At 53.6% G+C, this 26431-nt stretch overlaps 1 protein-coding gene across 3 annotated transcripts in view; it reads left to right on the forward strand.

Annotated features, from left to right (window-relative positions):
* PHF2 (PHD finger protein 2) overlaps positions 1-26431 on the forward strand; it is a 90205-nt gene that overhangs the window by 44951 nt on the left and 18823 nt on the right. For all 3 annotated transcript variants that reach the window (XM_021088181.1, XM_021088180.1, XM_021088179.1), the window contains exons 2-9: positions 10655-10740; positions 16012-16126; positions 18097-18257; positions 21179-21320; positions 22400-22586; positions 23637-23799; positions 24695-24782; positions 25326-25432. In XM_021088181.1, the coding sequence (XP_020943840.1) occupies positions 10655-10740; positions 16012-16126; positions 18097-18257; positions 21179-21320; positions 22400-22586; positions 23637-23799; positions 24695-24782; positions 25326-25432 (1049 nt within the window). The remainder of the gene's footprint in view (positions 1-10654; positions 10741-16011; positions 16127-18096; positions 18258-21178; positions 21321-22399; positions 22587-23636; positions 23800-24694; positions 24783-25325; positions 25433-26431) is intronic.

Raw genomic sequence — 26431 nt, forward strand, 5'->3', positions numbered from 1 at the left:
AATGGAGGAGGATGAGGGAGGAAGCGGGGTGGCCTTGAAGTGGGGCTGGCTGGACCTTGGATGGGGTCATTGTCAGGAACCTACTGAGCCTCCCCATATCTTCTGGGGTTCCGTGGCTGGACCAGGCTTCCAAGCAGGTGTCCGCTTGCCCTGCCTCCCTGTTCTCTCCTGCCTCCCTGGCTTCTTTCCTCCACCAGGCTTCCTGGGGGACACCCAGGGGCCCTGACACGAGTGTCCTGGCTCACTGCCGGGGGTGTGACTCAAGAGGCCTTCTCACTGGGGTGCCAGGACCTGGGAAAAAGATGATCTCAGAAGGGGTGTCATTCTGACCTTCCAAATAAAGCAGTACTTTTGCTGCTTGTTGCAAAAGGAATGCATCCTCATTTGGGGTAATTTAGTAAAGTACAGAAAAGTGTAAAGAGAAAACAAGTGTGCTGTTGCCTGGCACCAATGTGGAGCCCTCCTGTGTCACTGTGTGCCAGGGCTAGAGTTTTACATCTATAAACTGAAGAATGTGTGAAACCTGGAGTTCCTGTTGTGGCTCAGTGGTTAATGAACCGGACTAGTATCCATGAGGACGTGGGTTCGATCCCTGGTCTTGTTCAGTGGGTTAAGGATCCGGCATTGCTGTGAGCTGTGGTGTAGGTCACAGATGCCGCTCGGATCCAGTGTTGCTGTGGCAGTAGTGTAGGCTGGCAGCTACAGCTCTGATTTGACGCCTAGCCTGGGAACCTCTATGTGCCGCAGGTACAGCCCTAAAAAGACAAAAAAAAAAAAAAAAAAAAAAAAAAAAGTGTAAAATCTGAGTTTTGATGACTGCATGATATTCTGTGGTGATATTCTGCACCATGACATGGGTATCTGACCTCCTGGCTGGAAAAGTTTATTGCTCCTAATTTTTCACTATTTTGAATGATCCTGGGGTGGGCCATCTTATGAATCTTATGTGCTTTTCTTTTTTTTTTTTTTTTTGCCTTAGAATAGGTTTGTAATTGTGGAATTACTGGCCTGAAGAATAAAACCCTTTTGAAGCCCGTGGTACACTCTGTTTCAGGAGGCTTCTTTCCATGTTAGTCCCTCCTTGGAGAGGAGCGCCTGGTCCCTGTAGCCCCACCTGCATCAGGACCACTATTGACATATCGACCGTGCCACCTCCGAGCAACTCTGTGCTTCACACTTCAGGGGCTGGCACGTTGAGAGGAGGTTCTGACTGTCCCCCTCCCCTCTGGGATCAAAAGGGGCCACTTCTTCTCCCCCCACCCCTTCCCCATGTGGAAGCACCAGGGCCAGGGGTAGAACCTGCACCACAGCAGCCACCCAGGCTGCTGCAATGACAACACCAGATCTTTAACCCACTACACCATGGGGGAACTCACCACTTCCTTTTTTTTTTTTTGCTTTTTAGGGCTGCAGGTGCGGCATATGGAAGTTCCCAGGCTAGGGGTTGAATTGGAGCTACAGCGGCCGGCCTACCCCACAGCCACACCAATGCCAGAACTGAACCCCATCTTCAACCTGCACCACAGCTTGAGGCAACGCCAGAGCCTTAACTCACTGAGTGGGGCTGGGGATCGAATCTGCATCCTCATGGATACTAGTCGGGTTCATTTCCACTGAGCCACAACGGGAACTGCCCACTTCCTTTTTTTTGAGGCTCCTCCCCTAGCTTAAAAAAATGTCAAAACAGGGTTACAGAAGTTGTGGTTTACGTAAAATCAACATTCTTGACAACACGATAGGGAAAAAAAAAAAAAAACAAAACACAATGCAATCTAATTGCGGATTCATGAGAAAATTCCAGCTTTGATTCTCACAGGCTGAGCAGGGTAGTGTGCTGGGGTGCCCAGGCCAGGCTGGGAGCCTGTGCCCTGGGACGTTCCTCTGGCAGGGCCATCACCACAAGGTCGGACCCTGCACTTTTGGGGCTGGGATTCTAGAAAGTTCTGCCAGAAGTTACCCCACTGGAGAGTGGAGCAGGGATTCCCATGGGATGACCTCAGAAGAGTCCTTCCTGTCTCAGTCCCCTTGCCCCTAGGGTCTCACAACCAAAGCAGCTCCAGGGGGGCAGATTCGAATTTTGCAAAAAGAACAGGGCACCCAGGCCTCTTTGGGATCAGGCCTTCCCAGAGGGTGGATGGCTGTTTTAACAATTCTGATGTGATTTTGCTGCCTTTGCAAGTGTCTGAAATCTGCAGCCTCCTGCCCCACTGTTCCCTTTTTCTTGGTCATCCTCTTTGGTGTCTTATCCTCCACTCACCTCTGCCTTTGAAAATTCTGTTGTCTTTCTGCTTACTGGCCTCTGGGCACCACATGAGCTTTAACCTTGTTTGGCATTGACTTTGTGGCATACAGGAGTCACAGGTTGCTCAGATGAAGGCAGTCTCCACCAGCTTGGGTTGTGAGCCACTGAAAATGCAGCTGTGACCATCGTGTTGCTACCACCCAGCCCCTCAGTGGCAAGGAGAGTGGGGTGGCCTGAAGGAGTACATGGACAGGAACACACAGGTACACATATATTTCACACACACACGTGCAGCGCACACATGCAGGAGTGTACACACACTTGCATACGCATGCTCGTGTACACTCATGCACCCCACATTCATATGCACCTATAATTTTGATTGGGGTTTTCCACCAAAAGAAATTATATACCATATATACACAATGGAATACTACTCAGCCATAAAAAAGGATGACATAATGCCATTTGCAGCAACATGGATGGAACTAGAGAATCTCATACTGAGTGAAATGAGCCAGAAAGACAAAGACAGATACCATATGATATCACTTATAACTGGAATCTAATAGCCAGCACAAATGAACATCTCCTCAGAAAAGAAAATCATGGACTTGGAGAAAAGACTTGTGGTTGCCTGATGGGAGGGGGAGGGAGTGGGAGGGATCAGGAGCTTGGGCTTATCAGACACAACCTAGAATAGATTTACAAGGAGATCCTGCTGAGTAAGCATTGAGAACTATGTCTAGATACTCATGTTGCAACAGAAGAAAGGGTGGGGGAAAAAACTGTAATTGCAATGTATACATCTAAGGATAACCTGACCCCCTTGCTGTACAGTGGGAAAATAAAATAAAAAAAAAAAGAAATTATATACCATAAACATTCACCTAGTACCTAGGATTTTTCAGTTTACAATTACCGTGCATATCTTTCCATGTCAGGATGTAAAGATCTACACATACACACCTGCAGCATTTGGAAGGTCCCAAGCTTGGGGTCGAATCAGAGCCACAGCTGACACAGCCTATGCCACAATCACAGCAACGCCAGATCTGAGCCATGTCTGCAACCTATACCACAGCTCACAGCAATGCCAGATCCTTAACCCACTGCGTGAGGCCAGGGATTGAACCCGCATCCTCATGGATACTAGTCAGGTTTGTTTTCGCTGAGCCACAAGGGGAACTCCCTACCCCATTCTTTTTATTTTTATTTATTTATTTGTTTGTTTGTTTATTTATATATATATATATATTTATTTATTTATTTATTTTTGTCTTTTTTGTCTTTTGTTGTTGTTGTTGTTGTTGCTATTTCCTGAGCCGCTCTGGCGGCATATGGAGGTTCCCAGGCTAGGGGTTGAATCGGAGCTGTAGCCACCGGCCTACGCCAGAGCCACTGCAACGCAGGATCCGAGCCGCGTCTGCAACCTACACCACAGCTCACGGCAACGCCGGATCGTTAACCCACTGAGCAAGGGCAGGGACCGAACCCGCAACCTCATGGTTCCTAGTCGGATTCGTTAACCACTGCGCCACGACGGGAACTCCTATTTATATATTTAAATTAGCTTAGCAGTATCCTGGTCACCCAGAGCATTCTGCATTGGGACAGGCAGGTGGTTTACAGGTCTTCTTTACACTGTGAGGCCTAGGTCTGGCTTCTGTCCTTGTGCCACGCTCTTCCTCTGCTCTCCCTCAGTCACCTGGGCAGAGCCATCCCTGTGCCCTGGGAGGTCTGTGAGGGGGTGGAGATGTCACTCATCTGAACCTTCTCCTAGAGGCCTGGGGACCTGGATGCTGGTGACCTGGGGAGGGAGAGGGGGCTCAGCAGGTACACGTTGATGTCTTGGTGGCTCTGGCAGCTGGTGCCTCTGCCTGCTGCCCACCACCCGCGTGGCCATGGCTTTCCTCCCTAGGCACTGGGACTGTGCGAGCTGCATCTGGCCTCTGAAGCATCCCTCCTTGGGAAGGTGTGCTGGTGGCTTCTGCTCGCCTCAGAGTTAAAAAGGATAAATGCTCCAATTGTCTGGCTGACTTTTTGCTCAAGTGTCAGAGCTGTTGAAGTTGCAGTTCTACTTTAGAACTGATATCCTGGGTGACTTTTGTCCCCATCCAGCCTCTGAAGACTGTGTAGGGTTCCCCCACAACACCTGTCCCAGCTCCTGGTCTTTTTCCCCTGCCCAGAGTCACCTGTGTCCGCTCTCCCTGCTACCTTCTCCCCCTCTCTGACCCTCCTGCCTGCACCCGGACACTGCAGTGTGCCCCTCCCAGACTTCATCTGGGGCTGCCTTGGGAAGATGTGGTGACCTTGGGGACACAGGTACAGTTGGGCCCACCCATGTCCAGGGCCCGGCTTGCAACAGTTGCCCCTCGTCCTCTTTTACCCCCGGACCATTGGCAGGTGACTTGGAACCGCCACTTGGGCCTGGAGTGTGCAGCTGATTCTAGTGTCTGCTTCCTGGAAGGTGATGCCTGCCTTCCCTTGTGAAGCCCCTGAGTCTGGGGCCCGGTGCTGCAAGGACCATCCTCAGCCTCCTCCCTGGCTCCTGGGTCCTCTGCAGTCCCACACAGGGCAGGGGGCAGGGGACAGGCGACGTCCTTGGGCACCTTGCTGTAGATGCGGGGGGACTAGTGGGCTGGGCGTGCTGAGCCTCCTGTGTCTGTCTGGGGCAGTCCTTGGGTGCTCAGCTCTTGTTCTGAGCCAGCAGTGGTCCCCAAAGAAATCAGTAAAGTTTGGCTGCTTGGGTTCAGGTGGACCCTGGCAGGGTTCCTATAGAGGCCATGCATGTAGAAGGCCACCTTGCAGGCATGTGCACTTTTGGGATTTTCTTCAAACTGATGCTTTCTTACCACTTGCCTGCTGTATTTGCTGAGAGTGACGTGGGGTTGGTGTTGTTCATGTGAAGTGTGTGCCTCTTCTTTATTTATAATGATTCATCATTCTAGCAGCCGCCATCACACAGCTCCTGCCTTTCTGTGCTAACCCTGGAGGGCGTTGATCAGGCACACCCAGGTCATTGTACCAGGTGCGTGTGGGCTATGTGACAGTCTCCATCAGAACATCAGTGTCTTTGCTCCTGGCTTTAGGGCACGGAAGATGCTTGACTTTCCTGTAGCTTTTGTTCTCGTCTCAGATGTTTTGATAGTTTCCCAAATAAGTTCTTAGAAGTACTCAGAAAGCCTTAATGTTGGGATGGCAAGCGAGCTGTTTCAGCTTCCCCATCTGTCACATGGGCCCCTGCCAAGGGCCTTCCAGAGGTAATGAGGCTTCCAGGATATATGGGACCTGCAGGTGATATTTGGGGGACCTGTCCGGGTAAGTGGGCCTGAGGAACTGGGGGGGTGTTGAATTTTAAGGTACATTAGTTTTCTTCCTTTTTCTTGACCTGGAACTCAGCCCCCGTGAGGCCTTTGGGTGCAGGTGGTCCCCTCTGCTCCCTCAGAGCCTCAGTTGGAAAAGCTCCTTGGGCTTTTGAGGATGCACCTGACTCCTTGCCTGTGAAAGGGCTTGAGCCTCTGTCACTGAGTCATCTGACCTCAGATCTCCTGCTTGTGCTGGCGCATGGAGGCCTTGAAGCAGAACCTGCTGTAGAAGTTCCCGATGTGGCTCAGCAGGTTAAGAACCCGACTAGTATCCATGAGGATGCAGGTTCGATCCCTGGCCTCGCTCAGCGGGTTAAGAATCTGGTGTTGCTGTGAGCTGCAGCGGAGGTTGGCTCAGATTCAGTGTTGCTATAGCTGTGATTTGACCCCTAGCCTGGGTACTTCTGTTTGCTACAGATGTGGCCCTAAAAAGAAAAGAAAAAAGAAACCTGCTGCAGCCCTCCCCGTCTGTCCTGGGGCCCCTGGGATCTGCGATGGGCTGCAGGTGCCCATGGCCTCATCGGAGGAGATCAACGTTTGTGTGCTCTTGGAGCTGCCAGGGAGAAGACAGCCTAGAGCTTCTGCTCGGTGTGAACATAGAGTGTGGGCATGCAATGTGCATTGCTGACCTAAAACAATAACACAGCCAGCTATTTCACCTGCAAAATGGGTTTATTCAAGCACAGCAGAGGATTCCAATTTGACACACACAGTCTCCGGCGAACTGCAGGAAAGTCCAGAGAACAAAGGAGAGGAAGGTTCTTTTATAGAGGAGAGGGAGGGTTGGAAGGGGCTTTTATAAACCAAGAGTCCTTTGGAGGAAACTGAGAATTCGAGGTATAGTGGCTTTTCATTGGCTGAGTGTGGCAGTATCTCATTGGCTGGGCTGTTGCTGGGCCAGGGAAAATTCTTCCTCCTTCCAGGTAGTAAAGTAGTAATTTTCTTCTTGTTGGAGGTACGAATGTATTCTTTCACTGTGGGTCTACAATTGTAGCAGTAGGATGTAAGAGCTTTCCCTTCTGGCTTTCAGACCCCATTTTATGTGGTTTTTTTTTTTTTTTTTTTGCCTTTTTTTAGGGCTGCACCTGCTGCATATGGAAGTTCCTGGGCTAAGGGTCGAATTAGGGCTGTAGCTGTCAGTCTATACCACAGCCACAGCAACACCAGATGCAAGTCTTGTCTGTGACATACACCACAGCTTACAGTAATGGTGGATCCTTAACGCACTGAACAAGGCCAGGGATACAACCTGAGTCCTCATGGATACTAGTTGGATTCATTTCTGCTGAGCCACAATGGAAACTCCTAGACCTCATTCTAAATGATGTCTCTGTGTATTCATTTTCACAGGACTCCAGGTGTGGACATGGGATGTGAATTCTGGTCCAGTTTCTGGACAGGGCCAAACCCGAACAGTTGCAGGGCTCTGCCTATCTCTCAGCCTGTGGCTCCTGATGGGTATGGGCGATGGGGGCTCACCATGGACCCAGGTCTGCATTTGTTGGGTCTCAGCTGTCTTCACCCTGGTGTGATCATTGACATCATAAGCCCACTTTATGGATGAGAAAACTGAGGATGGTTGGCTCAGGGCTGTGGCCTGACTCTAGAAGGCAGGGAAGGGCTGAAAGGGAGCAGCACAGGGTCTGGCCAGGTGGGCTAGCCCTGGGGGAGGGCTCCAGTGAGTCAGCTCTTCCTCTTCATGGATAGAGAGAACTGGCCTCTGCTGCCATGGCCTTCAGGGAGTGCCCCATGCTTGGGGGTGGTGGAGATAGACCAGTGGTGATCTGGATGTGGTTACCATCCTCGCTGTACCTTTGACAACGTGGAGTGCTATCAGTTGAATGTGTTTGGTTTTGGTTACTTTGTCGGATGAGAGTGAGAAGTACTGTGATTTTAGCTTTGGCTTTCGAGGGTGGTGCATGAAGTGAGGCATCTTCCACACAGTAGGCACGTGTGCCTCTTCTGTTCTTGGCTCTGCCCTGCTCTGCTGGACAGATGCCCTTAGTGCACAAAGGGAGAAACACTTTGCTGTGCATACTTTTCACAGTTTGCACCTTTAAGTTTGTTTTCCTGGTCTGGAGCACTGTTGCAATCCATCAGGGGGTTCCTTTCCATTTTTTGTTTGATTGTTTAGAAAGTTACTTTGCATTGAGAGAAAAAATTCGTCCTCATGTGCTGATTTTTTTTTTTAATGGCCACACCCATGGCATATGGAAATTCCCGGGGCCAGGCCGCAGGCAGCTGAGACCTACCCCATAGCTGTGGAAATGCTGGATCCTTTAACCTACTGCACTGGGCCAGGGATCGAATCCGCACCTCTGCAGCAACCTGAGCTGCTGCAGTCGGGTTCTTAATCCCCTGCTCCACAGCAGCAGCTCCTCATGTTCTGATTTTGCTGGCTTTGTCTTTTACATCTGACTTTTAAGACTGCTTGCACCTTATTACCGTTTATGATTTGAAATGAAGAGTAAACTTTATATTTTCGAAAACACTTGCCAAGGTCTTTCTGGGCTTCTGCCTCTATTCCCAGGGCTGTGTCCTGTCCAGGGGCCCTGGAGCCTTGGTGGACTGCAGTTGGTCTTGCCTGCTGAGTACCCATCCTGGGGCAGTGTTCAAGAGTGAGGGGAGGACTGTACCTCTGGTCGGTGAGGTGGCCTTTGGGTGGGGCAGACATCCCATCTCTTGTGCCTCTGTTTCCTCATTGTACAATAGGGCTAGTGATAATTACCCCAATGTTGAAAAAAAAATGCATTTAGTGGAGTTTATGTTGTGGCTTAGCAGGTAAGGACTCAACATTGTCTCCATGAGAATGCCAGTTTAATCCCTGGCCCCCCTCAGTGAGTTAAGGATCTGGTGTTGCTACAAGCTGCAGTATAGGTTGCAAATGTGACTTGGGTCTGGTGTTGCTGTGGCTGTGACGTAGGCCTGCGGCTGCAGGTCTAATTCAACCCTTCACCTGGGAACTTTCATGTGCCATGGAAATGGCCATAAAAAGAATTAAAATTAAAAAAAAGGAAAAAATGTATTTAGAGTTCTTGATGCTGCCAGACAGAGAGTGAGCACTCGGCCAGCCTTAGTGATGACAGGATGGTGTCACTCTTACAGGATCAGGTTCTTTTTCTTTTTTATTGAAATAAATACACACGATATAAAATTAACTATTTTATTTTTTTTATTTTTATTTTTTTGTCATTTCTTGGGCGGCTCCCGCAGCACATGGAGGTTCCCAGGCTAGGGGTCTATTTGGAGCCGTAGTCGCCGGCCTACGCCAGAGCCACAGCAACGCAGGATCCGAGCCGCATCTGCGACCCACACCACAGCTCACCGCAACGCCAGATCGTTAACCCACTGAGCAAGGGCAGGGATCGAACCTGCAACCTCATGGTTCCCAGTCAGATTCGTTAATCACTGCGCCATGACGGGAACTCCTAAAGTTAACTATTTTAAAATGAACAATTCAGTGGCATTTAATACATTCACAGTATCTTGCAACCATTGCTTCTGTCTAGTGATAACATTATCACCCCAAAAGGAAACCTTGTGTGCATGAGAGTCGCTTCTTAGTCCCTTCTTCCCCGACCCTTTGGCGCCACCAGTTGGCCTCTGTCTCGCTGCATGTACCTATTGTACATCATATAAATGGAATCAAATATGTGGTCTTTTATGTCTGGTTTCCTTCACTCAGCGTGATATGTTGAGGATCATCCGTGTTGCCATGTGCGTCAGCACTTCATTCCTTTTTTAAGGCTGAATACTACTCCGTTGCATGGAGGCATCACCATTTGTTTCTCCAGTCATCAGCTGACAGACATCAGTTGGATTGTTTCCATCTTTTGGTTATTGTGACAAATGCTGCTGTGAACATTTGTGTACAAGGAAGTGTTTGGGAAACTGGGGTCTAGACTTCAGAGTGGAATTGCTCGGTCATGTGATAATTTTATGTGTAATTTTTGAAGGAACTGCCATTCTGTTTTAAATAGAAACTTCACTGTTTTACATTTCCACCGGTGATGTGAGAGTGTTCTAACTTCTCCATATCCTCGCCAACTCTTCCTCTTTTCCTTTTTTCCCCTCTCTCTTTAAAAGTATAACCATCCTAGTGAGTGTGTGGTGGTATCTCATGGTTTCAGTTTACATTTCAGTGGCATCCAGATGACTAAGGCTGTTGAGCATCTTTTTATGAGCTTGTTGGCTATTTTGTCTTTGGAGAAATGTCTATTCTATCCTTTGAGAGTCTTAAGTTGATTTGTCTTTTGGTGGTTGAGTTGTAAATTTCTTTACACATTCTGGATAATTGACCCTTATCAGGTATATGATTTGCAAATATTTTCTCTCATTCTGTACAGTGTCTTTTCACTTTCTTGATGGTGTCCTTTAATGCAGAAAAGTTTTAAATTTTGATGATGTCCAAGTTATCTTTTTTCCTTTTATTGCTTATAACTTTGGGTATCATATCTAGGAATCCATGCCCAAATCCAGGCTCATGAAGATTCACTCCTGTGTTTTCTTCTAAGAGAGTTATAGTTTTTAACTCTTATATTTAGGTTGCTAATCTATTTTCAGCTAATTTTTTTGTATATGGTGTGAGGTAGGGGTTCAGCTGTACTCTTTTGAGTGCATTTGTCCCAACACCTTGGTTCAGCTCCTTGGGGAAGGTGATTAGCAGCAGTCCCCTCATGGGGCCCAGAGGGGTCCTGCACAAGGCTGCAGACTGCCTATGGTGAAGTGATGGGGGTGTCTTGTCTCTGAGACATCTCTCCCTCAGCTTCCCTGGGCTCTGTGGTGACAGGGCAGTGATGGCCCTCATGGAGGCGGGCCTGAAGGATGGCCATTTCCGTCTGCCTCTCCTGGTCACACATGGTGAGGCCTTCCTTGACCTCCCCCCCCCCCCATTTCAAGGCCCTCATCCCATCCCCGTGGGCCACTGTCCCCAGCTTCACCCCAGCTACATTCTGAATGGTGAGCAGGGGGTGCTGCACAACTTTTCGAGGGAAACACTTGAGGAGTTTCTGGCCACTGGTGATGTCTGTGTCTCCTGTTTCAGCTGTGTTGGAGTGGAGGAGGAGGAGGCCCCAGATATCGACATATACCACTGCCCGAACTGCGAGAAAACTCACGGGAAGTCCACCTGTAAGTATAGTACCATGCTGTTGCCCTTTGGATTTGACCATGGGGACAGGGGCTTTGCTTGGCCTTGACCGCATCCCTAAGCAGACCTCAGCCTTCTGGAGTGAACCACCTTGGGTCACTGTAGCCAGGGGACCTTGGTGCCCGGGGACCACCTTCTGCCTCACGTTTGGCCCCTTCTGATCATCTCCTGCCTGCAGATACAGCTGAGGCCCCTCTTGGCCTGTGTAGAGAGCCCGTCAACCTTAAACGGCTGGCTGGACAGGGGTCGCAAACTGCGGCATCTGCAGTGACCAGGTGACCTGAGATAGGGACATAGGCTGGGAGATGTCCAAGGGGCTGCCCAGTGGAGCCCTGCCCAGCTCTGCCCAGCTCCCCACCTCTACACCGGGGTCTGGGAACGCACATCGCATTATTGGGGATCTGCGCTCCTTTCCTCCTGCAGGGCATCTGAGGTGATTTCCTTTCTCAGGGACCTTATCCCCTCCCCTTCCATCTGGTCCTTTGGGGGTATGGGGGGCCTGTGAGGGCTCCCTAGGGCACAGGCCCATGCAAGGTGGCTCCAAGGGGCCCATGTCATGGCTGGGAGGCAAGTTCCAAGGCGTGCCAATGTGGGGGAAGTGCCATGATCTGCAGAGGCTGGATCCCTGCGGCCCTTTAGGGGCAAGTTGTGGATCCAGCAGACTTAGAGGGAGGATGCTGGCACAGGGTGGAAGCCCAGCCCAGCACCCCTGTTCTGTGGGTCGAGACCAGCCAGTGGAGCTTTGGCCACTGCAGCCCAGTCCCTTGGGAGGCTGGGTGAAGGGGTCTTACCTCTCCTTTAACCTTTCTTGGGGCTCTCTCTGTGCCTGGCCTGTGCCCTGTCATCCCTGAGTGACCATGGGGGCTGTATTCATTTGTGCTTGTACCCTGCCCTTTGGCACATTGTGGGCATGTGGAAAAGTGCTGCCAAATGCATGAGAAGTGAAGAGGAGAAGGCTGGTGGCTTCTAAGCTTTCCAGGCACGAAGGTTCCTAACTTACCCTTGTACCCCCCGGGAGTCAGCAGCGCTGTACTCACGGCATATCTGCCCTGATTTACCCGATCCTTATGGGGACTGCTTTACGGCAGATACAGGAGCATGATCATCACCCCACGGCTTCACCTGCATTTACAGCCCCTCATGAGCCTCTAGGAAAGCTCAGGGCCTAGGAGGGGTGAACAGAGTGTGGACCCGTGAGCTATACCTTTTGTGGCCCTGGGGGTGGGGCCAAAGCAGATGGGGGCTGGAGCCAGGGGACCCCTATCCCCCCAATGGAGCCAAGTGTCCTGAGGAGATGCTGCCCTGGGGGCTGCTTAGGGAGGGTGGGGGGCAGGGCTGGCCCTGTGAGCGCTGTTTTAGACTGGCAGGCAGTGTGGGACCACAGCCTGGCAGGACTGGACGGTCCCTCCCTGGCTCTGTGTGCACACATACATGCACATTCATGTGTGCTTTATAAGTTCTGTGGATCAGACATTCCTTGTTGTTACAGAGGGCCTTGTGCCCATCATGGACAAAGGCACAGGTTCTAGCAGCTTTCTCCAGTGAGCCCTCCCAGACTGCCCATCACTATTCATTTGACATGTGTCTGTGCCCCAACCAGAGCCTGTCTGGGACACACTGGCTGGTTTTTGCCGCATCCCTACTCTGGTCTCACCTTCCACAGTGAGGCCTCTTGATGAGCCTGTGCCCCCGGGGGCCACCCAAGCCTGTGGGCCTTCCTTGCTCTGGCCTGGGTGGGATTTGTGGTGGGCACAGCGGGGAGAGGACAAGGACAGGATGGAGTGGGGGGGATGGAGCACCAAGATAGGATGGGGGCAGGGCTCCCAGTTGGAGCCACCAGAGGCCACATCCCTCTAGCTCTCCCTTGTCTTTTTGAGACCATAGCATTCCCTTTGTGTTGTCGTCTCCTGTCCTTTGGACTAATTTTGGTCTGTGACTCTCAGGTGCACAGGTTTACCCAATTCACAGGTTTGAAGTGGGACTTGGGGTCCCTGGGGGGACCCTCCAATGTAACCTTACTGACACGAAGGCTCACGGGAAGCAGGTGACATGGCCCGTAACATGGTTCTGAATCTAGTGTTGCCTCTAGCTCTGTGACTGCTTAAAAACTTACTTACTAACTTCTTCCTTCCTTCTTCCCCGAGGCGAGTATAGCTGTCCTACCCTTCGGGTGGGTGAGCCACGCTTAGGAGGGTGGGCCAGGCTCTGGTGCCAAATGCCTCAGGGACATCTGTGGCCTCTGTACCCTAGGGGGGCCCACTGAGCCCCCACCAGCTTCCTGCCATCTCCAGTGCGCCTTGTCAGAGGGTGTCTTGCGCCACTGTAGGCAGGAGAAGGCTCAGCCTCTGGGTTCAGGGGTTTATGGACCCTGGGGAGGGAAGGCGCCCACTAGCTGGGGTTGCAGGGGGCTTCGGGGAGCCTGGTGGAGCTCAGACTCTGCCTCACAGCCTCAGCTCTGGCTGTTGTCCCAACATACACACTCCAGCCACAGCATCAGGTGTGTTCCAGCCTCTCCACATGGTGCTGGGAGCCGCCTGGTCCCTCGTGAGGGCCCAGGCCTGCCTCTGGCCCTGGTCAGTGGGTGCTTCTCAGACCCAGTCTGGGCAGGCAGTGGAGGTGCTGTTTCCTTCTGTTGTCCAGTGCTCCCCTGTACATCTGCTGTCCCGGGGCTGCATGTTCCTTCCCAGTCTCAATTTCCTTGTGTGGCCTCTAGTGTAGGGCATTCCACGCTGAGTGGTCTGCCTTCTTGTGCATCTGTGGCCCTTTCAAGGGGCAGGAAGGCTCTGGCTTCAGTCTTTTTCCTCCAGGTGGGGCTGCCCTGAGGACCCCTGTCCTTCTGGGATGAGGTGAGGCTGATACAGGAGCCTGCAGGGCATCCTGGGGCCTAGATGGTGGATGGCCCCATGTGGTAGATGACATAGAGCTGGAGAAGATGGGGGACACCCACATCCTGCAGGCCTTGAGGGACCCATGCGTGGTCCCCTCCAAAGCACCTCCCTTCTCCTCCCCGCCGCTGCCTGCACTGCCTGGGACTGCCTGTCTCTATCGACAGGTCTCCCCAGCAGGATTGTGGCACGGCTGCCAGGGTGTATCCCAGGCCTCCCTTTCCATCCCCTCCTCAAATCTCTGAAATTGTTGGGTCCCCTGATAGGTGGGATTCCCCCCCACCTGCCTGCTTGAGAGTCAGCTTTACCTCCCACTGGGGGCAGGCGGGGCCCCCGCTTCACGTGGACAGACTTGCCAAGTTCCACTCCACCCCCCCAGTGGACACATACACAGCGACCTCTCTCTACTCAGGCCTTTCCTGGGACAGGGCGAAGCACCATGCAAACTCTAAAGCCCTGTGCTCCTGGGATGGCCCAAGGTCACTTGTTCTGCAGCCCCCTGACCCCCCGCCCCGCGTGCCCAGCACAGAGAGATTTGGACACATGCAGCAGCTACATGTCCAACAGAAACGAAGGTGATATTTTGTTGAGGGGGTTTCCCCCTCCCCCAAGGCCTGGCCTTGGCCAGAGGTACCCCCTCCCCGACCAAGCCAGCTGGGCCCTTTATGAAGCAGGGGTTACCCCCAGGCTTCAGTGACTTCTGTACAGAGCTGAGCCGCTTGGCAAGTGCTTGCAAATTTCTGGAAGAACGTGCCTGAGATGGGGTAGCAGGAGGGCAGTGGAGAGTTTCCTCTGGCATTGCCTGGCTTTGTTGGGTACCAAAGGCTGGACTGTGGAGCCAGTGTGGCAATGGGGAAACATCCATTCACAAATGTCCCACTGTGCCCACTCTGTGTTGGGCCAGGCCAGGCACGGTGGGACATTTGGGCGAGAGCCCGAGGGTCAGGGGTGGACACTGAGCCCAGAGAGCAAGCCCCTGTGGCCCAGCCAGCCTTGCTGTAAGAAGGGTCCCTCAGCTTGTGAAGTGGGGCCTGGCAGAGCCCTGAAGGGCAGTGGGCTACCAAGTGCTGTTCACTTATGACATCTCACAGGGAGCCCGGGAAGCCAGGCCCAGCATTAACGATGAGGCCCAGAGATGCCAAGTAACTTGCCTACAAGACAGTTGAGCAAGAAAGGTTTGGGCACATGACCCCAAGCCCTTTGAATCTGTCTATACCTAGAGCTGCCACAAGAAGCTCAGCTCCAGCCTGCCCTTTGCAGGATTCTGCCAGATTTCCATCACCTTGACTCACACCTTGGTCTTGGAGACCAGGCATGATGTAAACATCACCTGCTGTAGGAGAGTCTCAAGGAGCTATGACTTGATGAGACAGGAAGGGGTGGCAGTTTGGAACAGAGGTCATCTCAGCCACCAGCTTCCCAATGCCTTCCCCTTTAGGAGGTCTTGCTCGGGGGCAGTTGTCAGCTCCCTTCATCCCCGCAACCATTGAGATGCAAGAGGACTGCGGACCCTGCCCCATCCTCATCCTTGAATGACAGGCACCTTGAGAGCGCCGCTGGCTCTCCCTCTGTCTGCAGCCCCCAGAGATACCCATCTTCACTCACCAAGTTACCTGGGCTGCCCTGAATGGGGACAAGGACATCAAGGAAATAGCTTCCTGCCCTTTGAGGGCTTGAAGACCAGAAGGGGTGTATGTTAGTGTGCGTGTATGTGCACGTTTGTGCTTATACGTGCCCCTAATGTGCACACGTGTGTCACAGCCCACTGGGGCAGGTGTGCATGCTCATGTGTAAAAAGGCCAAGGTGTGTGTGCCCGTGCCCTGGGAGCAGGCGTGACAACTGGCTAGCCTGAGGGAGGGGCAGGAGGTGGTGGGCAGGCATGGGAGGGGCAGAGGGCATAGCAGGTGGCACTGGCCTGCCCTGCTTGTGAATTGGGGGCTGAAAGGGAGGGAGAGGGTCTGCACTATTTGAGGATGAATAGGAGGCGAGGCCAGGACGGTGGGGGGGGGGTGTCCTGAGTAGCAACATTGGTGGGACCTTCTCAGGAGGTGCTTCTGATGAGTTTTCAGCAGACTGAGAGCTGAGTGGAGAGGGGTCCTGGGAGGCCCCAGCTCTTGGCTGCCATCGACTGAGCCAGCAGGTTGGGAGGTGTGGGGTGAGCTGGGGACTTTGACCCAAGGATGGGAAGTTTGGGGGCTTCTGACATGTGACATCACGGGGTTCTGAGAGGCAGGGGTGGGCCGGGGCCAGGGAACCCCAAGTTCTTAGCCTCTGAGGGGGTTTGAGTCTTGTGGGCTTCACAGCCATGTTCTTGGAGACGTGGGGAGGGGCTGCGGGTGACAGCCTGCCTCCTGTCTCTCCCACAGTGAAGAAGAAGCGGACCTGGCACAAACACAGCCCAGGACAGACACCTGACGTGAAGCCCGTGCAGAACGGCAGCCAGCTATTTATCAAGGAGTTGCGGAGTCGGACCTTTCCCAGGTGGGCTGGAGGCAGCCTCTTCCTCTTCCGCCTGCCTGTTCCCTTCTTCTCTGTTCTCCGCCTTATCCTTGCATCCTCCCTTTGAATGCATTGCATGTATTTATTTTAAAATCCCTCTTCAGTTATCCTATTGTCCTCGGTTCTTGGGATCTACTTTTCTGGGCAGATAGTTCACGTCCTTCTGTGAGGCGGACTCTAGAGGACATCGTTTCCTGTGGCAGCCAGTCTGCCCTGGGCTGTGACAGGTCCCTGCAGGAGGGTTTTGTGTTTGCCTTTGGCTGGGTCCTTGTGTGTGTTGCAATTCCAGATCCAGTCTGTGGGTGTTGTGTGAATCTGGAATTCTCTCCAGTGAGACAGGAGCTTGGGAATCCAGTGTATCGGGGATTCACTGGCGCCTTGAGGCTCGCACGGCAGACTTGGCACTACCCTGATGCTCCCAGAGCGTTTCATGGTGCTTGCCTACAGCTTGCCTTCTTCTTCCTCACACTCCGCTCACTCCTTCTGGTTTATCCCTAATACTTTGTCACCAAGGGGGTCAGACCCAAGGCGCCCTCTTGAGTCCCCACCTTAACAGACTCTTGTCAACATGCAGCTGTGGTGCGGCCCTCTCTCCTTGAGTCCTGTCCTCCATGGAGACCATGACTCCGTGCTCTGCTGCCTGTCTTCCATCTGCAGAATGCCCTCCCCAACTGCTCTGGCTCCCACCGGCTGTTGACCTGGCCTCGTAGCTTGTCCCTAGGCCACTTGACCTGTCTGTCTAACTGGTACATCCCACCAAACGGGTCCCTACCAGCTCTGGATCTGCCCCACTCCCATCCCTGCCTGTGTCCCGGCCCTGGTCAGTGGCCCTCGCCCTTTGGTGCCCGGGCCATTCCCTCAGCCAGGTACCTCTGCCTGCCCTCGTCCCCACCTTGTCTGATCTCCTGGGTCCACCATCTCCCTCACCGCCACCTTCTGCACGCTGAGCCTCCAGCATGGTCAACCTGGCCCACCCTGGCTCACTGTCCATCTGAGGAGCAGCGAGGTGAACCTCTGATGACTGCTGCCCTCTCAAGCTGTTCGCTGGCTCCCCTGTGCTCTGGCATGAGGCAATCTGGCACTTGGGCACTAGGCCTCCCCACCCCTCGGCTCCCAGCTGCCCAGGTCCTTCTCATTCCTCGTTCTTGCCGTCTTCTTCCCTGAAGGCCTTCGTGGCCTGTTCCTTCTCCTCGGAGCCCTGCCCTCTCACCCTCCTGCCCCAGGCTCCGACAGGCCCAGGGTGACCTTGTTCCCTGATGTCTCAGCCACAGCACTGCTCTCAGCTGTGGGTTAATGGCCTCGCATGCTCAGCTGATGAGCAGCCCTCTCCAGTGTCACCACACAGGGGCTGTTCCAGCTGGCCCCCAAGGTCCCTGCATCCAGGGCAGCATCCAGCACACGGGGAGGCGGGAAGGCTGTGTGGACCACAGCTGCCCAGCCGATCCCTGGGTCCTTTGCTTGGCTTGTCCAGTCATTGGGTTCTCCCTGCAAAGGGATTTATCTCTATCCACTCTCTCCTTAGGCCCTGGACCGACCCCTGTGTGGGGTGTGATGGCTGAGCACTCATGAGGAATGTTATTGAGTGGGGGGCTAGTGGAGAGCAAGGGAGGAGGGGAGGGATCTTGCTCCCACCTCTTGAGCCTCCCTCTGCCACAGTAAGAGGGATGGCTACAGTGTGTCCCAATTTTCCACTCACCATGGCCCTGGGAAGGCACCTGGACCTCCAGGACCTCAAGGTTCCTGTCTGCGACAAGTGTGTGTGGCCTTGTCTATGCTGTGGCTGCCCCGTGACCCTGAACCGTGGCACTGTGCAGGTCCTCCTCCTGGGGTTGTGGGCAGTGTGTGGCCAGAACTCCTCAGGCCCATGTCTCCAGCCCTCAGGTCCTGTCTGGGCTTCTCATGGAGGCTGGGACCTGGGCTCAGTGTGACCTCTGCCTTGCGTTTCCCCACAGTGCAGAAGACGTGGTGGCCCGAGTGCCGGGCAGCCAGCTCACACTGGGCTACATGGAAGAGCATGGCTTCACCGAGCCCATCCTTGTCCCCAAGAAAGATGGACTTGGCCTGGCGGTCCCAGCCCCCACCTTCTATGTCAGTGACGTTGAGAACTATGTGGGTAAGTGCTCTTTCCTTCCTGTGTGTCATGGGTTTCCAGGGCCTGGTGACCTGAACCGGAAGTCCCTATATGTGCTGCCTAGGACCTGACTGTGTCCTGTAGCCATGGGAGCTGGTGTGACCTTGAGTCTCCATGCTCCGTTGTGTGTGCCCTTCTTACAGTGAGACCCCATGTTCCACCAAATGATGTATGACCCAGGCCCCTTACCCTCTGTTACTCTGCCTGCAAAATGGAGGCTGCATGGGGACCCCTTGACTTTGCCAGGCCGGGGAGGGCCCTGGCTGTGTAGGCTCCTGAGGTTCATGCCGTGTCCTCCTCAGCTTCTCCTGGGGACACCCTGGGGGCTGTCTTCTCTTTGTTTGCCTGGACTTACCTTCTCATGGCCCCAGGACTGCCTCCTCTTTTGGATCCCTCTGCGTCCTAGCTGATGCTACTGACATCCCTGTCCTGTGTCCCCTGGGAGCTCCCAGCACTGTGGACACCCTCAGGACACCTCTGGGTGGAGGGAAGTGCTTGTGTGTGCCAGGGCATCTTCTGGCACAGAGAGGCCAGCATGCCCCTGCAGTGTCCTTGGCTGGTGGCTACATGGCTCTGGCTCTGAGGCCCTGGCAATGGGGCTTGGGGTGTTCACAGGGATGCCTGGGTGGGGGAGGGGGAAAGACCCTGAAAAGGCCCACGCCCAAGCCAGCTCTGGCCACGCTGGAGAGGGCCCAGGTACTGAGGGCCCAGCCCTAAGTCAAGTTGTGCCATCACTGAACTCTTGACCCTCTGCATCTGTAAAGCCTGTGAGTCAGGGTGGGAGGTGGTGGGGGGTAACAGGGATGGGAATTCAATGAGATCTTCTGTACGAGCCACACAAGAAGCCAGTGGCTTTCCAGAGAACCCGGGGCATCCCTCTCCTGGAGCCGAAGCCCACCAGGGGCGGCTGGAGGCTGACCAACTTGTGGCAGGGAAGGCAAATGGACTCACTTTTCCAGGCTGGCAATGGCCACTCTCTGGGGCTGTTTCTGCCCTGTGCTTGTAATAACAGCTGATAGCTAGTGAGTGCCTCCCAGGTGCCAGGCATTTTCTAAGCCCTTTCTGCATAGGGGCTGATGTCATTCTGCTCACAGCTCTGCCTCCAGGCCCCTGGCTCAGCCAGCTGCAAAGGGTGGGGCCAGGTCTCCCCAGCTGTGCCTGCAGGAGTGTGAAGCAGCTTACCACACTGGGAGGAGATGGTCTAGAGGTTTCTGTTATAAGTGCTTTTCTTTCTCCTGTTGGTTTTTTCCTTGTGCAACTTTTCTCTCTCTCTCTCTCACACACACACAGTCACACACACAGACACACAGACACACATACACACACTCCATGAGAAAGTAAGGAGTGAAGCTCCATGCATTGTGTACTGGTCACAAAACCCACCAGCTCTTGGCTATTTTCCTGTGTCCCCATCCATTTCCTTCTACCCCAAGTATTTGAAAGCACATCTCTCATTCATACATCATTTCACATATGATGATTCCAGTACATAGAACTAAGAGATGTTTTTTCAAAAACATAATCATAGTTCCATTCTTGCAGCCCATGACACTGACAGTAATTCCTTAAAATCTTTCAAGACCCACCTAAATTCTCCCCAGTTGCCTCAGAAACACCTTTTTCCATGTGGCTGTTTGAATCAGTATCCAAAAAAGACTCCCATACTGCATTTGAGTTTTATGTCTGTCAGTCTCTTCTGTAACAGCCCCACCCCCTTTCCATTCCCTTGGTTTGTGGGAGAAATGGGGTTGTTAGTCTTGAAGAAGCTTTCATATTTGGTATTTGAGAAAAGCTCACATTGACAAACTGGCTGACAGCACCCCTGTGGTGTCATTTAGCATGTTCTCCTGTCCTCAGTAGTTCCTATGGCAGGTGGTTAGATACTTGCTTAGATCTGCATTCACAATGTTGGCAGGACTTCTTCTGGGTAGGGTGCTTCCACCCACTTTTTTTTCCAGTGGTCAGGACAGTCCAGCCTCATCTGTCCACGGAAACCTCCATCAGCTTTTCAGCTCATTGTCTGAGCAGCCAATGAGCATGGTCGAAAAGGGAGAGTTTGCCAATTCTGTCCTTCCCTCTCCCTCTATTGTGAGTCTTCTCTAAAGATCCCTCTCTCACTAGTTACTTGGTTATTTAGAACTCTGTTTCTGCCATCAGCAATTTTTATCCTGACTTTTCCTCACCAACTGTAGAAAACAGGATAGAAATTTTTCTTTTCATTTATCAGTTTTCAGAATAATGAATCGGTGCCCTAGAAATGTGAGAGTAGTTTTGATTAAAAAATTTTTAGGAGTTCCTGTAGTGGCTCAGCGGAAACAAATCTGCCTAGCATCCATGAGGATGCAGGTTGGATCCCTGGCCTTGCTCAGTGGGTTAAGGATCTGGGGTTGCCGTGAGCTGTGGTGTAGGTTGCAGATGGGGCTCGGATCCTGTGTTGCTGGGGCTGTGGCGTAGGCCAGCGGCTACATCTCCAATTGGACCCCTAGCCTGGGAACCTCCATATGCATGGTGTGGTCCTAAAAAGATTTAAAAAAATAATAATAAAAAATAAAAAAATTTTAAAGTTAAGAATGTCCCACACATTATTTGGGGCATATTTATGCTAAAAACATCTTTGTTCATTGTTTATCTGAAGTTTAAGTTTACCTGGTGTCTTGTTTTTTTATTTGCTAATCTGGTCACCTTAGCTGAGTCTTGTGACTGTGCCCCTACCTGCCACTGCACCAGGAGGTCCTCAGGTGGGGGAGGGTCCGATGTTGGTGCCTAAAGCCTCAGCATTCAGCCTCCTCTCAGTGACTTTCTGAGGGCAAGTCAACATCTCCTCTGCATGTCTGGGCCTCCAACCTCCTGGGAGGCCAACCATCTTCCTTGGGTACACTCCCCCTCCCCCACTGCCTCCCCAGGTCCAGAGCGCAGTGTGGACGTGACGGATGTCACCAAGCAGAAGGACTGCAAGATGAAACTGAAGGAGTTCGTGGACTATTACTACAGCACCAACCGCAAGCGAGTTCTTAACCTTACCAACCTTGAGTTCTCTGACACCAGGTGAGTGGGGTCAGGGCATGAGGGATGGAGAGGGATATTGCTTTGAAATATGCTGGAGATTTTTTTTGTGTGTGGGGGGGTTCTTTTTAGGGCCACATCTGCAGCATATGCAAGTTCCCAAGCTAGGGGTCCAATCAGAGCTGTAGCTGCCAGCTTACACCACAGCCACAGCAACGCAGGATCCGAGATGCGTATGCAGTCTACACCACAGCTCATGGCAATGCTGGATCCTTAACCCACTGAGGCAAGGGATTGAACCCGTGTCCTCATGGATACTAGTTGGGTTCGTCACCGCTGAGCCACAACAGGAACTCCTATGCTGGAAATTTAAAGAGGAAGGCCCTGTGAGGCTGTTGAGGTCAGGGTGGCCTGGCCTATGATTTGTGACCATCTTGTTGGGGTAGGCACAGTCTTGGTTGGAGGACTGTGCCCGAGGCAGCAAGAACACTGAGACCCCAGTCTTGGCTTGAGTGAAATGTCACCTCATTGCACAGGTGCTGCTGAGCTGGATGTTTTGATGTATTGTGCATCCTGTCCAGAACGGTGACATTTAATCGAATCAAAGGCTGCCTTTGCCTTTTCATATCTTCCCTGGGGATAAGTTATGGGGTCTGACGTGGTCCCACAGCAAGGAGTTGCAGGCACCCTGTTGTGTGCTCTGGGGGACAGTGGCTTTTCCGTAGGTGATGCCAGGAAGCTCCTGGGCTGTGCATGAGCAAAGATGTTTACTCTTGGGGCCCATTGTGCCCAGTGGCACTAACATAAGCGCACCTGAAAAGCCTCTGCAATTCTCCAGGATGGAAGTTGTCCCTGGGGTAGACGATTCTCAGGCCTTCTCTGTGCCTGTCTTTGGATGGAGAGCCCAGTGTTAGATGCCTGCCATGGCCACGCCCAGCAGCTGGGCTCCTTCTGCCCTCTCTGAATCTCAGTTTGCTCATCTGTAGAATGGGAGCAGTGTCATGTAGCTGGAGGTGGAGAAATAGCTGTGGGACGTGCACCCAGAGCCCCTTTCCTGCCCTGCCCAGAATGTGGCGACACTTCTTGTCACTGCTGACTGCCCTTTCTGTCCCTGCCCCCAGAATGTCCAGCTTCGTGGAGCCACCTGACATAGTGAAGAAACTGTCCTGGGTAGAAAACTACTGGCCTGATGACGCATTGCTGGCCAAGCCCAAGGTGACCAAGTACTGCCTGATCTGTGTGAAGGACAGCTACACTGACTTCCACATTGACTCTGGGGGTGCCTCTGCCTGGTACCATGTGCTCAAGGTGAGTGCTGGCCTCTGCTCCCCACATGGGTCCTGCACGGGCCTCAGGGGCACCACCTGCTTTCGCCCAGGCATTGTCAGACTGCAGGACCACGGTAGTCCTTGCAGGCCCTACCAGTGGCCAGCATCGGGTGGAATGAGAGACAAGATGTTTCTCCATAGAAGTGACACAGATGTTGGGCCCTCGAGGGGCATGGGGGTTGGGGGAGCAGCCCACTGGAGTGGTGACCAAGTGCTCCTGTCCAAGGAAAGGAGAGTAGTGCTGGGAGGACTTCCTGGAAGAGGGGAGGATGAGGAGTTATGCTCCATTGGGAGGCTGGGGGTGGGCCGGGGCCCAGGGAGCAAAGTGCAGTGGCATCTGAGTGGCAGAGAGAGCTGGGGGGCTGCTGGCTGGGGACAGATGGGGATGCTGGGGGAAAAGGGAGTTGTGAAGACCAACAGAAAGGGAGTCCCTAAGCCTTGGACACACCACCCGGCCCCAAGTCTCCCCAGACCTGCTGGAGCCCAGGATAGGGTGGGCAGCGCAGCTTCTGATGTTGGCTCTTTGAGGCCCTGAGCAAGTTCTGCCCCCCCGAGCACCCCTGCCCTCAGCCCGTCTGCCCCAAGTGAGGACATTTCCACCTCCCTAGTCCAAGTGCAGGGCTGGGCTGGGGCTGGCAGCCAGGCCCTCCTTTCGTCTCCAGATGGGACCCAAGCCTCCCCCAGAGCAGAACTTCCCTGTAACTCATCAGACAGCAGGTCACAACTTTGTTTCCCTTGGCACGGACGGCATCCATGGTGCTGTGGAGATGTGTGCGGAGTGGCGGGGGTTGCCCAGAACATGCTAGAGGCTCCTATGCCTGGAATCTTCCTAACACGCAGACTTCTGAATTGCAAAGCACGCGTGGCCCCAATTTCAGGGCCTGGGCAGGATGGTGTTGAAGCCAGGACCCATCCCCAGGACACAGTAGGCTCTGTCCCCCACCTCAGCATCCCCAGGACATGGTGGGCTCTGCCCACCCCCAGCATCTCCAGCATATGACAGGCTCTGCCAATGGCCTCTTGTTGGCAGGGGGAGAAGATCTTCTATCTCATCAAGCCAGCTTCGGCCAACATCTCCCTGTACGAGCGCTGGCAGTCAGCCTCAAACCACAGCGAAATGTTCTTTGCCGACCAGGTGGACAAGTGCTACAAATGCACCCTCAAGCAGGGCCAGACACTCTTCATCCCCTCAGGTAAGTGCCTTGTCCCTGTGTTGCGCCCCCACTGCTGATGACTGCCAGGGGAGGTCACATCCTGGCTGTCTGCTTCCTTTCCTTGGGGCCTGCTCTGTGGGCCCAGTTGTGCTCAGGGAGGCCAGGTGCATGGAATCGCATGGGGCCCCAAGAGCCCATCTCTGAGAGCCTTGCCATGCTGTAGAGCTGGTGTTTGCTCATCTCCATGTTTTAAGCATAAGCAAGAGGAGGAACCATGATGTGAGCAGATAAAGGCCCTTTATAGATGTCATGTTACTTCACCCCTAAATATGTCCCTATGTAAGGTTTCCTTTTAAAAATAATGTAATTACACCGTCATCACACTTTAGGGGTGAAGGGTTAAGAGTCCCTTGGGTGTCGCCCAGTGGGTAGTCAATCAGATTTTCTCACTGCTGTGTAAGGAGGCCCCCACATCTCCATTGATTGATGTGCCTCAGCGTCCCTCCTGCTCTAGCCCCACCCTCCTTCCTACAGTCACAGTTATTTCCCCAAGTCTGGTCCAGGTTCCATCTCTGAGGATGCTGTAGAGACAAACTGAACTCTCCCAGGAGGTGTGGCAGCCCTGCCTGCCTCTCTCCGGCCCCGCAGGTGGAGATCAGGCCTGCTGGCAGCCATACCTTGGGGTGGGTCTGAGTAGGTCCCCTTGACTCCTGGGCCTCAGCTTCCCTGTCCGAACCATGCCGGGCTGGAGTGGACAGACCGGGCCAGCTCCGACACAGTCTTTCCTTCTGGGAGGGCCACCCATTCATGACAGGGCCAGAGCACCTTCCAGGATGGGTAGGGGCATGGCGAATGGCTCAAGCCAGACCAGGTAGCTGCCAGGAGCCTGGCGTGAGAAGGCTGTGAAGAGGTGGCCCCATCCCTGTCTCCCTAGGCTGGATTTATGCCACGCTCACGCCTGTGGACTGCCTGGCCTTCGCGGGACATTTCCTCCACAGCCTGAGCGTGGAGATGCAGATGAGGTAGGGCTGCCCTTGGCCCCCGGGCTCCACTGGGCAGGGTCCCCCCCCACCAGCATGATGCTCCCTCTTCTTGGGCAGGGTCCCCCCCCCCACCGGCATGATGCTCCCTCTTCTGTGTCCTGGCCGGGTCCTACTGATGGGTGACTCTGGGCATGACAGTTTGCTGAGCTGGGCCTCTGGGGGAGGGGCAGGAAGGAGGGAATGGGCCATGATCTCACTAGGGCCCCTGAGGTGCCTAGTCGTGGACAACTTCTGTGGTGGGCTTGGGGTCAACTAAAAAGTCCTGCTGCCTCTCCTTGATCACTGACCCAGAGCTCTAGAAGTTTCAGCCCACAAGGCTCACCCTCATGTGAAATGCTCATCCCAGTGTGGTCCTCTGTCTGTTTTGCCGCAGAGGCCCCAGCAGGGAGGCCTGAGCAGGCATGGCCTAGGTGTGGCCTTGATGGCCACGGTGTGGCCTCTGCTCTGCTGTGGATTCACCTTCCTTTAGTGTTGTCTTCTCAGGGCCTAAGGCACTGAATAGTTCTTTGCTGTGGCTTCCAGAGCATATGAAGTGGAGAGGAGGTTGAAACTGGGCAGCCTAACCCAATTTCCCAATTTCGAAACTGCCTGCTGGTACATGGGGAAGCACCTGCTGGAGGCATTCAAAGGTACATTCCCTGGTCGGTGGTTCTGCCTGTGGCTCTGGAGAGTTTGTTTGCATGCAGGGCTCAGGGACGCCCGGGTGTGGTAGCAGATCTATCATGCAGCAGGGTCGCAGGGCCCCAGGGGACAGGCTGAGCGCCACCTTATTGGGGCCTGAGCACATCCCCTGGGCCCATACCCCTGTCTGTGTGGTGTGGGGCTAGACTGGACTCCTGCCTGAAGGGCTGTCTGGTGTTTGAGAAGCAGCTCCAACTGTGCGTTCCCAGACCTGGTGTGTGTTCTGCTGCAGTGCCTGTGGCCTTGTGTGGTTACTAACAAGGATCAGCCAGGACGTTGAGCAGCCTGGGGGGTCTGCCTGGCTACCAGCTGAGGGACCCCTGTGGCATCCTCGCTATACTGGGGTGGAAGGCCCCTAGGGAGGGGCAGGCTCCGTTGGGGCTCTACCCTCTGCAGACATGGCCATCCCAGGCCCTGTCAGGTCACACATTCAGGATCGGCATGTCGTTCCTGGTAGCCACGGCCTGCTCAGGTCTCCAGACTTTCTGTGGTTGCATGACGGATGTGGGAGGAGCACTCGCCTTCATGGAGAGCTTCCTTTTCTTCAGCCTTCCAAGAAGCTGTTCTTTTGTGTTCCGCTAAGAGCCAGGAGGGGAGACCACCTTATCAGGACTCTGCACTTCGGCTCTAGTTTGAGATGAGAAAGCTGAAAATAATCCTTACCCTGGGCTGGTCAGGTGTCAGTGAAACTTGTCCAGCACTCTCTAAATTTGAGCCCTGTGCCCCACCCTGGCAGCAGGAGTGCCCTGCCTCTGGCCTCTCGCCAGGGAGGTGGAATGGGGGTATTATGGGTGGAGCCACATCCTGGGGACCTGGGGACAGCCTGATCAGGGAGACTTCTGACCGGCTGAGCCTCGCTGTGGTGTCCCCGTATCTCTGCCTTGGGCCTGTGAAGGGGCTGACAGCTTAGCAGCCCAGGGTACTGCCACAGGCCAGACGGATTGGTC

This window comes from Sus scrofa, chromosome 3 (assembly GCF_000003025.6).
Source record: "Sus scrofa isolate TJ Tabasco breed Duroc chromosome 3, Sscrofa11.1, whole genome shotgun sequence".
NCBI lineage: Eukaryota > Metazoa > Chordata > Mammalia > Artiodactyla > Suidae > Sus > Sus scrofa.